The 14,076-nt window shown below is 42.7% G+C and overlaps 1 protein-coding gene across 1 annotated transcript; it reads left to right on the top strand.

Annotated features, from left to right (window-relative positions):
- Window positions 1-3,016: 3,016 nt before the first annotated feature.
- Window positions 3,017-11,701, top strand: LOC121200795 (serine/threonine-protein kinase H1-like). Its single transcript, XM_041066299.1, has 3 exons — window positions 3,017-3,288; window positions 4,062-4,782; window positions 11,396-11,701. The coding sequence occupies exons 1-3, from the start codon at window positions 3,017-3,019 to the stop codon at window positions 11,699-11,701; spliced, it is 1,299 nt and encodes a 432-aa protein (XP_040922233.1).
- Window positions 11,702-14,076: the final 2,375 nt, after the last annotated feature.

Raw genomic sequence — 14,076 nt, forward strand, 5'->3', positions numbered from 1 at the left:
AACGTTGAACCCATATCTGCTTATTAAACATGTCAAGGCAAAGTCACAGGCATTATTATGCTGCTGTAACAGGCTGCACACTTCTGGAACCTGGCCCCGGGAATTGGCTCCCGTTCATCCACAAGAGGATTAGAGAGGTTGACCACTGATGCTGAGCGATAAGACCTGACTCGCAGTCACGGTTCCTCTTCATCCCAGAGGTGTTGGATGGGGTTGGGGTCAGGGCTCTGAACAGGCCAGGATGCTCTCGTGCACCTGTCTGTGTGCACGAGAGCATCATCATCATCATCATGCCTGCCCACTGTCTCCCCCAGCTAAAGCTTACATTTTCAAAGTTTAAGTATTCGGAGAATCGCTTTCTTTTTTAAAACCCAACTTTTCTTTTTCATTTTTTTTTACTTTCAACCTCGAAAGCTTTTGTTTTACTTGTGAGCCACTTCAATCCAAGTCTTTTAGTTTCCTGTAGCTCCAGTCCACTCCCCTCACACACAGGTATCACATCCTCAAACTACAATAACAACAGTAATGAACTGACTGGTAAGTGGCAGCTGCGTTCTGACCGCTCCTCTGCCCTAAACTGATTCACAGCAGCCCATAATGGCTTTTACTCCCAAGGCCCCAGCGTTACCAATACCACACACATGTTGCGGGTTCATTTATAACCGAGGACAGCCTTTTAGTAATCAGATAGTGGTTCGATAAACGCTGAACTGCTGACTCCCTTGAGGAAGGCTTCTGAAGGGCGATTTACCACCTCAGTGCTGATGTGATGTCTATCCTCTGTTGGCTCTATGTGTCTGTGTATGGAGGGGCGTGGGGGATCTCTGTCTCTTGCTTTCTATGTGTATATGTGTGTGTGTGTGTGTGTGTGTGTGTGTGTGTGTGTGTGTGTGTGTGTGTGTGTGTGTGTGTGTGTGTATAGTCCTTCGAGAAGGGATAGGCAGTGTGTGACAGCAGAACAGACTGATAGGCCCAGCATCCCCTTTGGCTCCTCTGGAGAAAGGAAAAAAACTGCAGAAGACAAGCAACTGATGATGCACCCTGCGTCTCTGTGCTATGACAACACAATTTACACCTCTGAAAAGGCACAGCAATGTATAATAGCATCTATAACATTTTTATATAAATAAAGATTTCCCGCTCTTAACTGCCAATGGATATAACACAATAGCGATTAAATCTCTACTCGTTTCATGAAAGCTTTTCCATTTGCTGCTTCTAAACACTCTGCATCTGGTAGGCCTTTTGTGGGAATAATCCTCCTGACACACAGGAAATGGTTTATTTTTCTCATGCATCTCCAGAAGTGTTTTTTTTTTTTTTTTTGATAACTGCAAGAAAATGAATGGAAGAAAAGGAGTTACTATACTATAAAGAGTTTAAACAACAGCAACACAAACTCAGATTAAAAGACGTCTCACCAGAACAAACAAACAAAAAGCAACTCATGTTACATCAAAATAAATTAATTAATTAAATGTAAGTCTTTACAATACTATACAAATAAATTGTATTGTATTGTTTTGGAAGCAGGCCATGCAAACCTTCCTAATTACACAAACATGCTGCACAGTTTATTCATAAACATGAACTGGTTATACAAACCTCATATAACCACATTATTTCAGCTCTGCTCAAGTGAAAAAGAATAATTTAAACTCGGTGTAGAGCACACTACGTGTGGTAAAAAGGTGCTTCTTCACTCTTTTTGATCCTTTGCTTCCTGCCTTCAGCTTTGCATGAATAAATATGTGCATGTTTTCAGTTTCTGCAGGGTTTAGCTCTTTTAAACAATGCACAGGGCAGAGGAAAGCAGGGAGAGGAGGCTCTGTGTTATTCTTTTTCCTTCTGTGTTGCATTCTCTGAAGATTGTGGACACATGATGACACCAGCACAACATAATGCAGAAAATAGAAAACGGAGGTTAGTGCTAGTCACAGGCTTGACAGGCACATTGAATGACACATACTGTGCCCAACAATACAAACAATATGAACGTGTATACCTTGTGCATTAGTTCCTGATACAATGGGCCACAATCTGCCATCAGTTAGACTGGCATAAAAGTCAATTACACAATGCCGTATGCTATATTTCACTCTGCTAAAAGTAATTGTATGTTAGGGTTTGCTGCACTGAATACAAATGTAGCTGCGGTTGTCGGGAAGAGTTCTCCATATTACCGGAGTCGGTTTGAGTGATGGGTGCTTTGTTTCTAAGTAAAATGTAAAAACACTGTTGAGTTGTGGGCAGTTTCAAAGTTATTTGGTCTTGCTTGGAGGAGCATGTCATCAAAACTTTAACAGTAATTAATCTGACTTGAAATTGAATAGTGTCAAGTGCTGTAAAAGAAGTGTTCAGGTAAATTATTTAACTAAAAGAAGCAACACCACAAAATTTAAAAAGTACTTAATTTTAGCTAAAAGTTCTGCATTCAAGTGTTTGAGAATAGTCAGATAATGTCTCCTGGGCCTCTGGAGGGAGATTTCCATGTTGGATGCAGTGTTTTGGGAGCTCGTGAATAAAAGCTCTCGAATAAAGTATTGCTTCAAAAATGGAGTACTTAAGTAAATTTCATTTCTCTCTGTCTCTGTTTTTAGGATGTTAAGGATGTTAATCAAAGAGCATGTAAAAATTTTTAAGAAATATGTTATGTGGTTATACGTTATGTCACAGTGTTTCTGGTGTGTGACTGAAATCTTGACTTTGTTGGGGGTCCTTCTTCCACACTGGTGCCACTGTTGTCTGCTGTCACTGTGGTAATCAACTCCACGAAGACTGACAATAGCTTCAAAACAACTCCTGTTTACATGACACCTTTATCACAGATGAGTGAGAGTGTGGGTTCACACACCTGCCAGCTTCCAACCTGCTGGTGGGTGGGGTCTGACGCTACTGTTTACACACTTAAAGCAACACCTGCCATTCACGTTTATCTGCTCTAGCAGAAACAAGCTGCTGCCATGTAGGTTAGTGTTTTTTTCCCTCCGTGGCGATGGTTGATTCCAGTTGAGTGATGGGCTGTGGGAACAGTAAGGTGCTGCCTGAGGCATCCAAGAAGGGCTATGTAAGTGTGGTGCAGTCTCTTGTGGCCTTCAGCAAAGCACATAATGATGATGACGATGAACCAAAGAAGCGTTTGGGGAAGAAAAGAGGCCCCTGGTCTTCCACCGGTGTCAAGAACCATCAGCCACCATCAAACAGCCAACAGCTGACACTCAGAGATGGACGACCACAGGACAAAGTTGCCAAGTATAAGGACAAGTTTGATCCACGTGTTACAGCAAGGTAAATGTTTAAAGACTTAGAATGTGACTTTTGACATGACTGATGTGATGCTGAAAACACAAACAAATAACAACAAGTAACATGTTGGTTTAATCATATTTAATTTTGGTGAAGTGACTTAATTCTGTCTTCCCAATTTCAAGTAACTTACTGTGTCAAGAAAGGTAAAAAAAGATAAGAGAGAAATGCTGAACTATAAAGAAGTGACATTATCTCAACCCTGTGAGCAGCCGGTTTTTAACATTGATTCAGAAATAGATCATTTGCAACACAATGCAAGGTGAAATGTTTTATTATGAGCTGTCCAGTTGCTCATGGGAGCCTTTTTAAAGTCACCAGCTTTCATTCTTCTCAGGCAACCACCAACAGCCTTTATCCAGTACAGTTTATTAGCAGAAATACGAGACATTTATCTGAGAGGCCTGGGTCTTGTAATACCTGTAGACTGCCTTCCTGTACTTGTCAGATGAAAGCTTAGAAACAATTAAAGCAAGGAAACTGATGACATTTAAGGGAACTGCCTGTCTTCCTCCACATCTGATTAGCCACAGTTTTTATAAAGCATTGCCTTGTTCATTGTTTATCTAAATCAAGATTATTGTATGTATACATGAATTTTCCCGGTCGACTTTGCTGCAGTAGCCTATACAGGATGCAGATACCTTTCTATACATCACAGCTGCAGCTGCAGTGAGAGACGTGAGTGCTTTGCAACAGAGAATCCTGAGATAGTTATGCTGTAATGAGTCATCATTCCCCTTCTGCCCTGTCAGATACGACATCAAGGCTCTGATCGGTTGTGGAAGCTTCAGCCGCGTTGTGCGTGTAGAGCACAGGGCGACTCGCCAGCCCTTTGCCATAAAAATGATGGAGGTGGAGGCCCCAGAGGGCCGTGAGGTGTGCGCATCAGAGTTGGCGGTGCTGCAGCGGGTGAGCCATGCTAATGTGATTCAGCTGATCGAGGTGTTTCAGTTTCCACAGCGGGTTTACATGGTGCTGGAACTGGCAACAGGTGGGGAGCTGTTGGACCGTGTTGTCAGCAGGGGCCACTTCACTGAGAGGGACGCTACCCAGGCTCTCCGGATGGTGCTGGCTGGGGTGGGATACCTGCACAATCTGGGTATCGTCCACAGAGATTTGAAGCCTGAGAATCTTTTGTATTACCATCCCGGAGCTGACTCCAGGCTGCTGGTGACCGATTTTGGATTGGCCACTTTCGGTGGCAGAGGCATGAGGTCAGAGGTTTCTGATGTGAGCAAGAGGGGAGATCAGACTGGTGCAGAGCAGTTATGGTCCCTGAGAACCACTTGTGGAACACCGGAATACATAGCCCCTGAAGTGTTGCTGAGGAGACCCTATTCCTGTGCAGTGGACATGTGGTCCCTGGGGGTGGTCGCCTACATTGTGCTGAGTGGATCTATGCCGTTTGAGGACGATAATCGAACACGGCTCTACAAATCCATTGTGAGAGGAAAATACAGCTTCCATGGAGATGTAAGTTTACTGGGCTTTACATGCAGATTGGAGTTTAGTTGTGTACACTAAGTATTTCTTAGCAGCAAACTGAAGCTCTAGAGGCAAAAACAATCTTATTACCAGCCAAGTATAACTTGGAAGTACATGCATATTCGACTATTCTGCACCCCACAATTTATATCCAGAGCCAACATCAGTGAATCTATGTATGTAACACAGCAGACACTAAGGGTGCAGAGTTCATGGGGATGTTTGGGCATGTATCATCAGTTAGTGCAACAAATCAATGGATAGTGTAAGCTGGCTAACCTGCGAACTTTAAATTCATATACAGTTGCAATAAACGTTTACTCATGTCCCTATAGGGTGTTTTTGTGTTGAAGGACTGTGCTTACAAAAAAGTGAAAATAAGTTGCCAGTTCAAAAACTGCACTCCAGCTCATGCAGCCGACACATACCGTTCAAGCTGTTTTTCAGAAATGTTCTCTCATAGAAAGGTGGAAGTTGTCATTCTTTTAATGCTCGCAGACGCCTTCACATAATGTAAACTTGACCTCTGCTTCTGGTGATGCAGTTTTGACAGTCTTTTGACAGTCTTCCACAAAATTCCCACCGCTGTGCTGTCATGCAGTCAAAATGGAAACTTTTGTGTTGTGGATTCCAACCAGAAGCTCAGGAAGACAGTTTAGCCAGAAAACTTGGTTGTAAATATTTGGCCTGCTGACAGTTAATCCAATGAATGAGCCTGTTCCTGCTTCCAGCGCATGCCTCCAAAATAATTTAATAAATAAACAGTCTTAAGTAAAACTCCCATCTGCCATTTCCATTTTAACATGCAGCCTTTCCTCACAATACAATCTGATTTGGTTGTGCTATGTATGATGTGCCCCCTTTGGAATTATCCAACTCTAGGAACACATTCATTTACATATGGCTCTCACATCTACTCACTGCACAAGAATGATTCACACCTTAATCATTATGGTATTACAACTGCCACAAATAGCTACATTATTCCATCCTTGCCCAGTATAAATAGAATTCAACTGAGCATGCAGCATTGCAGGTGTGGTAGCAAGGTGTTTTTTTTTTCCTTTCCTCGTTCTCATTCCTTCCTCTCCAGCATTGTAAAGCACATGAATGGATATGCGAAAGTTTGTTGTGTTGTCTCCAGTTTCCGCTTGGTTTGGCACTTTGAGAATGCTTCGAAATGGGGGAAAGGGGGGACCCTGCGTGTTTTTTTCCTCATTTCCTCTGTCACACTACTGAAGTGGGTATTTTTAACAGCCTATTCTGCCGAGCTCAGTGGTGAGTTCGGGCTTGTTCTTTCACGCTGATTACACCCAAGGCTGGATTATTCACTGGGCTTTAAGCCTGGCCCGATTCTCAGGGATGCAGTTTGACATTTTAGTCTGGCATACAAGAGGCTCCCTTACATAGGCCCTGGACTATTATCCATGTGTTTACAGCTGCACTGACCACCAACTGAACAATAGTGCAAAATCCTTCTAGAGTTTATGCAAGGGCTTATTTCACGTTTTTCATGGTGGCTTTCGACACAGCTCATATGTAGGCCACACTGGTGGAGAAAAATCCTTGGGAACACACACACACTTACATATAGAATCTTACGACCCAGTGAGATGCAGTAAAGACATCAATCTGTAAATTCATATGATGACAATATGAAGACATCATACATGGCTGAGTAGCAGTCCAGGGCTTGATGGATGTGCCATCAATCACACTGTCGACATTGTTGACAGGACATTTATTCTCTGTCATGTGCAAGTCTCCACCCTCTCTAGTAGACTGCCAGCACATTTATACACACACACTGTGTTAATAATGTTGTAATGTGTGACAAAGGATCGCAAGCATCCACAAAGTATCCTCTGCCATCACAAGGGTTCTTCATGTCATTCAGAAGGGTGCTTCTCTTTGGGAAAGCGAACACTTTTAACAGCCAGAGCAATTCCCTTCACATATTAAACTCGACTTGAAGAGTTTCATTTGAAACGAGCTGTCCAGCAATTGAGCAAAGTGACACACAGATCCAAAAAAATGTGCCCACTGCCTTTTATACTATGAATAGTAATGATAACGCTGACTTGATCCTCCATGCTTTGAAGAAGAGGCATATCCACAGGATGCAGCACTTACAGCTACATAAACACATACAGTAATGTTCTCTTAGCACAGATCATTTGTTTTTTAATAAATCACAAGGACTATTGAAAGGAAAACTGAAGATGTGCATCTGACCAAGGAGTAATGTGTTTTTCACTAAAGATGTCACAAGTAACTTGATTGGATGTCAATACAATAGATATGATTACATGAAAAAATGCAATCAGAGTGCCAAGAGAGCCTCTGAAACTGATTTGAGATGGACAATAAAAAAGTAAATAATTATGAATAATAATCATGCCTATTGTATTGTATTTTTTTAGTTATGCAGTGTATTTACAGTATATAGTTTTACAGCTGTATTGTCTGTGTTGCGGGTCCTAGTTTGGTTTGCAGTCTGCTGGGGTCTATCCCAGTAAGTACCTAGGTAGGAGGCCTAATACAAACTGGGATAGTATGAGAGGACAGATTGCTGTAACAGGGCAGACACATACAAACAAACAGATTCACACTCACACTAAAATATAGGGTTTAAATTTCACCTAAGCCCTTTTCTAAGATATGTTTGCAAAGCTATCTGCAGAGCTTGTAACTCTTCTCTTGAATGTGGAGTTTTACTCAGTGGAGTTATCAGATAACTAAACCCATTTCTTGGTAAAGGCCTCCGTTCTACCTCTTTGGATTATGGAAAGAGAAATTCCAGATTTTTTGCAGAAAGGTGCTCCAAAAGCTCCCTCTGTCTGCCATTTATTTAAATCAAAGCCTACTTGACAGATATATTCAAGCATGTGTTTTTTTGTTTTGGTGTAACAGACACAGGGGTTCACTTTTGTTCCATTTTGACCATTCAGATGTACACAGACAGCCAAGAGAAGCACTGACCCACTGTGTTTTCAGATTATCATTTTTAACAGTGAAGGTTTAACCTGTTTAGGATGTCACATGACCAGGCTACAAACTGCAGAGCTGGTCTCATACCCTGTTTACGGTTTGTGATCCCTCTGCTCAGTACTGATTTATTACCAGCACTGGAACCATGACACTGCATCCTTTTTGGGGCTGAGTGCGGGACAGTTTTGTTAAACGGGAGGCAAATGTGAGTGCACCTTTACCCTGCTGCTGGATTTAAACCCACAGAGCCACTGAGTCACCATGCCCCCAAAAAACACAGGTTATTCTCTGCACTTGGTGGCAGTACACATTCTGCTCCTTTAGAATGGCAAAAATATGGCCAGTTGCAAAACAAGGATCTATAGATGATGATGGTACTGGTGAACGGAGAAGAAAATGGGAACGTGGGAATGCAAAGTTCTATTAAATCAGTTAAATATGACTTAATTATCTGCCTTATAATCATAAATCAGGCTCTGCGGCTCCAGTATTCAACAATGTAGTGTAGTGAAGAACAGATTTACTTCAGGTATCATTTTTCCAGATGGACACATAAAGATTTTGAAAGTTACTTTTCTTCTCATATGCAAATTAACAAGGGCTGCAATTACAAACATTCTTCCAAAAGCATCAGTAACCTTTTGTGCTTATTGAAACTGAATAGGGACATGCAGTAAATGTGCCTGTGTGTGTGTTTGTGTGTGCGTGGGTGGGCTGGGGGTTTCAACAGAAGAATGGAGGTGAGACTCACTCAGAAATGCAAACAGCCGCTGGCACCTGCCCACGAACTGGTTCCCTCTGTGTCCCCGGCATTCTCCACCCCTTCCTTACTCCACTAGCAACACACATGGGGACACACATCATGCATACATTCCCCCCACAGGTGCAACAGCCCTTGGCCTAAAGACCTGTAGTGCAGACTCACACTGATGCGTTTACTCAACAGTGGGATGGAGGAGGCGAGTTGGGGAGGGTGGGGGAGTTTGGAGGAAAAGAAGGGAGTAGCCTTGGGGGTTTTTCGCACCTTATCACTCAATCCGTTTGCTGCATGTAGGACGGAGCATTTCCCTCGCACAGAATCAGGGCATCTCATCTGACGTGTGTGAGTGGATTTCAGTGTGTGTGTGTGTGTCTGCATGTGAGCCTTTTGTATGTAAAGCACAAATCCTTGCATTAGTTCAGGCCAGACCGCAGTCGGGTAACCTCCTCTGCATTCTGCTGCTGCGTTATTGAAGCCACACTTTCCTGACCCAACCCTAACATCTGCATCTCTCAGCAGCAGGGCGACCCGGATAATGGTTAGCCCAGTCTGCCCCCTAGTGAGCATCATGTGAACAAATCCAGCCTCCTCTTGGCCACAGTGTATTGTACATGACAGCTTAATCTCTCCTGCATCCGGGTATCGATATTTTGATTACTGTGGCTTAGACGCGACTTTCACCTGAATAGCCACCTTCCCCATTTGGACTCATTATGATCAGGCATATTTAAACTTGGCATTCTTGCTCAGGAAATGCTGCCAGGTGAATGAGATTTGAGTAAATTGTCAGGCGGAGGATCTCATGTGGAGTAGTTCATTACTCAAAAGTGCATTATCCTCATGATCACATTAATCCAACCTTCTAGCGTTTTCTTCATTTGTTGCAATTATGGCTTTGTCAGGTAAAGATGTAGCACGCCGCAAACAGAGTCAGCACAGCTTCTAATTCACTCTAACAAGGTGTTGCTCAATAAGCCAAGCCCCGTAGGTTTCTCCACTGCTTATACCATATCTGCACACCACTTGTCTCCCCCCTCTCCCTCCTTTTCGGCTGGCTCTCTGCTCAGCAGTGATGTATAACACCCCCTTCTTCCAAACGCAATAAAGCCTTTGTGTATTTTGACGTGAAAAATGTTTGAAATAAGGGAGAGAGATAAACTTCCTGCAGGTGGATTGGTTCCAGGAAGACAACACAGTTACGTCTCTTCTTCTTTAGGTGTACCATGTCGATAGCAGGAAGGAGACAACTTTTGCTACCTCTCAGCTATGGCTTCAAAGATTTTCTCAGCATCATTCCCACCTAGAAAAAACTTTGCCATCTCTCGTACACAGCCAGTATGCACTATGTGTTCCCATCATTCCAGATCAAGGACAAAAGGAAATACTAGCTATCAAATGTGTATTTCATGACATGGTAATAAGGAGCCTCACCGAATCACCACCAGTGCTAGATGAAGAGGAAAGTCTAACTTGTTAGTCGTGGGAGCTCAATCAAACACTTTCTATTCTTCCCAGGGAAACCAAGTGTCACTCTGCCTGCTTCTCAGGTGTGAAATAACAACACAATAAGAAGAAAGTTTGAGTGAGAAGCATTTTTATGGCTCGTTCGGCAGGCAGCTCTGCGCCCTGCACTGTGCTTGCGCACACACTTCTCTCCAGTCAGTGCACTGTGAGAATAAGCGAGTCCCTGCTTCTTTGAATTCCTCTCACCGGCAACAGTCTCGCGATTGTCAATTTCATGCTTGATTAATTGTCATTACTCGTCGAGAGACAAAAAAGAGAGAGAAATGCATTTCAGGATTAAAATGGAGAGCGAGACCTCCCTAAAGAGTGAGATTTAGTCTGTGCAAGGTTGAGCAGAGAATGAGAGAATTTTGCACACTCAGATTTTACTGTATTTAGCTTTTATTCTCGCCAGCCAGACATTGTAGAGAGCTATCTGAGCTAACCGTTGACTGACTGTGAAAATATTTTAGCATCCAAAGACAATAAAGTGAGACAAAAGTGATTAAGGAAGCAGACTCTGAATTATGCGTATCATTACCTGACTTCATTCAAACAATCCCAGCTAAACACAATGAAGAGAAAGAAAACATGTTTGCTTTTTGACAGTGATAAAAGTTATTGTGTGACGGCCCACCCTCCGTAACCAGCTGTCTTTTTAGCCTGATGCCGCATCAGTTTAATCCAATGTCTGTATCAGTAATATTTGATTTAAAATAAGATGGAAGCACAAAGGTCACCAATTTCCTGAGGCCTCTGCAATGTTGTCTCAATGACACAGAACCAAAGCCATAATGAATAATTTAATGATTCTGAATTATGATAAGGATTCTGATGTCTTCTCTCCCACTGGAGAGATGGCATGGCAGATTTCAAAGCACTCTTGAATGTCAGCTTGGGTCATGACTAGGGGAATGATTTGCTTTTTGAATTAACAAAGAGCAAAATATCCCAACGAGGCTCATCTGTGATGCTTTTATTACGAAGCTAATGCCCGCTAAGAATAAACACGGGCCCAAATCCCACACATAAGGCAGGGCTGTCCTACCTCCCAGGCTTTGCATTCACTCAGCCAAGACTGCTGCTTCCCTTTGCCCAGTGACATTTAGCTTTCCTTTGAGTTTAGTTCTGCTTGTTAGGCCTGCGGAGCAAAGGGATCATAGTTTTATTGCTTTGTTAGAATGAAATCTTGCATCCTGCTTTGAAGAGGCTTTGAATCTGTGCAGGCACCTCGCCTAGATACCTGGCTGGAACTGTGTGTGTAGGCTGAACTGACATCTTCTGGGGTGAATGCTTTTATGTTCATGCTTATGGCAATCACTCTACCCTGCTTCTTCTACTCCACAGCCTTGGCCCTCAGTGTCCAACCTGGCAAAGGACTTCATCCAGCGTCTGCTGGCGTTGGACTCGGCCACACGCCTGACCGCTGACGAAGCTATCCGTCACTCCTGGGTGGTCACCATGGCAGCCAGCTCCTCCATGAGGAACCTCCATCGATCTATTTCCCGTAACTTAAGGCAGCGTGCATCACACAGCTCCTCACGGTGCCCGAGCAGCACCACAAGTTCCAGTGATGCCAACAGCATGGGTCTGGGAAAGCTAATGTTGTTGGAAAAAAAACAGAGTAGCATCATGGCAGAGCATCTGGACTGATTCAGCCTCAGAGAGCCATACAACATCCAGCCAGAGGGCTCCAGGAGCATCAGTGCCATCCAACTAAAGCATCAGATTCATGGGAAGGCTAATGAAGGGATGGGACCAGCTGCCCCAGCTCAGTGTGTGTGGCAATCACAAACCTCAGAGCTCCAAACAGGGAGCCAAAATGCCTGGGACAGGTGCTGTGACAAAAAAGTTTCTTCTCTGGACTCCAGTCAGGCTTCTCTAATAACCTAGGTTCCCCTAAAGGCTTAGTTCCATCTTCCATTAGTTTCTTGTGGTCGAGTTAAGCAGTTAGTGAATGAATCCTTCAGTTTTGAGATCCAGACTTATACTGAGACAGTGCTGTCCACCTCCACAAGGATTCTAGCCCCTGGTTATTCATAGAGCTCAGATTAATGGGTTCAGGGTCTCATCTTGATCATTATGAGTCACCACATTACCTGCATGTGAGGATGTTCATTCAAAAATATAAGAAATTCATCATTTCAGGAATGGGAGCTAATCTTAGTGAGGATGATGTAAAAGTAGAAAACCTGTTTCTTCCACTCTGATCTTTTTCCCCTTCTGAGATAGAGTTTGAACCCCCACCGCCAAACCGACAGGAGGATTTTGGTATTTTTTACATTCTGAGGCAAAAAGAAGCAAACACACCCTAGTCTTTCCTTTTGTTGTTCAAGCACCCACAGTCCTGTGTAACCACTGAAAGCACAATCCAGATATTTGGTGACGGGCCTGTATCAAGTTAAAATGAAGCTCTGGGTTTAAAGGGCTCTCGCCCAAACATTATGTAAGCTGTAAACAAAATAACCCTTTTTCCAGTGAGAAGTTTTAAATTAAAATGGTAATACAAGTATGCGACATGACGGGAAAAAAAAAAAGTTGAGAGCGCATTAAAATGCAAGTAGGATGCAAAACGTAATTACCAGTGAAGTTCAATCTTGTTTAGTAATATCACACATTATATATTCTGGATTTTACCCATTTTTGTTTTAATTATTTATGATTAATGCTTTTGGTTTCAGATGAGAAGTCATGTATTGGACTGACACTTTGGTGATCTGGATCTACACACAAGGATATACAGTATTTATATGCAAGACAGGTTTGAATAAAAGGACTAGGAGAAGGAGTAGACAAAAAATGTAAACTACTCTTGGTTGCCATTAAGAAAGACCACTTCACTCCACTGTCACATATCCAACAAGGCTTTATTTAGTGCATTACTATACTGCAAATACGGATGATGTCAGTGGGAGGAAGCTCATGCATTATTCCTCCAGCAGGGAGCATTGGAGAGTTGTTAATGCCTTTCAATTGCAGCCCATACTCAGTGACCTGAGATCAATGTCCCTTTGGGAAGAAGACAAGAACCGCTGGTGTGTTTGGTATTTTGTATGTGTCAGCAAGTAGAAATACAGAGAAAGTAGGACGTTAGTGGGCAATGAGGAAATCTCCTTAAACTGCTGGAGCAAACAGTGCGTGGTCTTTCTTTATGCTTTGGTTGGTGTTCTTTATTTGTTTTAAAACTAGCCTCCATAACTTTTTTCCCCACATAGAATGGCCTTGTGGGCCTGTGAGAAAACTTTGTATTTTTTCCTGAGTTGTTTGCACTCGGTTATGCAGTTGACTCCATATCTGGTGTTATCAAATGATGTTTGACTGCATGGTCAAGGCAGAAGTGATTCGTTCTGCATTTTTATTTTGAACTCTGTCTGCAAACAAAATTCCACTCATGGACCGATAAAGAAATTTGAATTGAATTAAACCAAACTGAAGTCAGCAATAATGGAAAGTGGTCTTTTTTTCTCTTCCCCTAACTATTATTATTCCATTCTCAGAGCCATTATCTTTCAAAAGGGAATAACAAACCAGCTGTCGCTTCAGTGTACTGTCCATCTCATCTCTGCACACTGAGTAATTCCATTGTCTTCTGCAGTTACAGTGGGTTTAGAGTGGGCAGTGAAAGCTGCTTGATCTCAAGGAAATTCACAACATATTTACTTACAGTTTTTAATAGAGTACTGCAGATAATCCTATTATTTTAGTCTATGATGCTATGTGATCATTCAGCAGTTTGTTTTCCACACAGCCCAGGGAACCGGCTCCTCTGTGGGATAAACTGCAATCCCACCAGCTGGATGCAAATAAATCTGCCATTACCTGTGGATCAGCTTTCACTTTATTTGTCTCCTCTACCTTGTGCAGCAGGACAATGCATCAGACCACTGAGTTTTAAATGTTCTGCTTCGGCTCAAAGGAAACTCCCATGCCTCTTGCCTCTTCTGTCTGGATTTTGAGCGAGTGCTCAGAACTCATTTAGTTTGTGTGCAGTCGGGTCAATATCTTTTCGTGCAGGCTTTAGTCTCATA

This window comes from Toxotes jaculatrix, chromosome 20 (assembly GCF_017976425.1).
Source record: "Toxotes jaculatrix isolate fToxJac2 chromosome 20, fToxJac2.pri, whole genome shotgun sequence".
NCBI classification, from domain to species: domain Eukaryota; kingdom Metazoa; phylum Chordata; class Actinopteri; family Toxotidae; genus Toxotes; species Toxotes jaculatrix.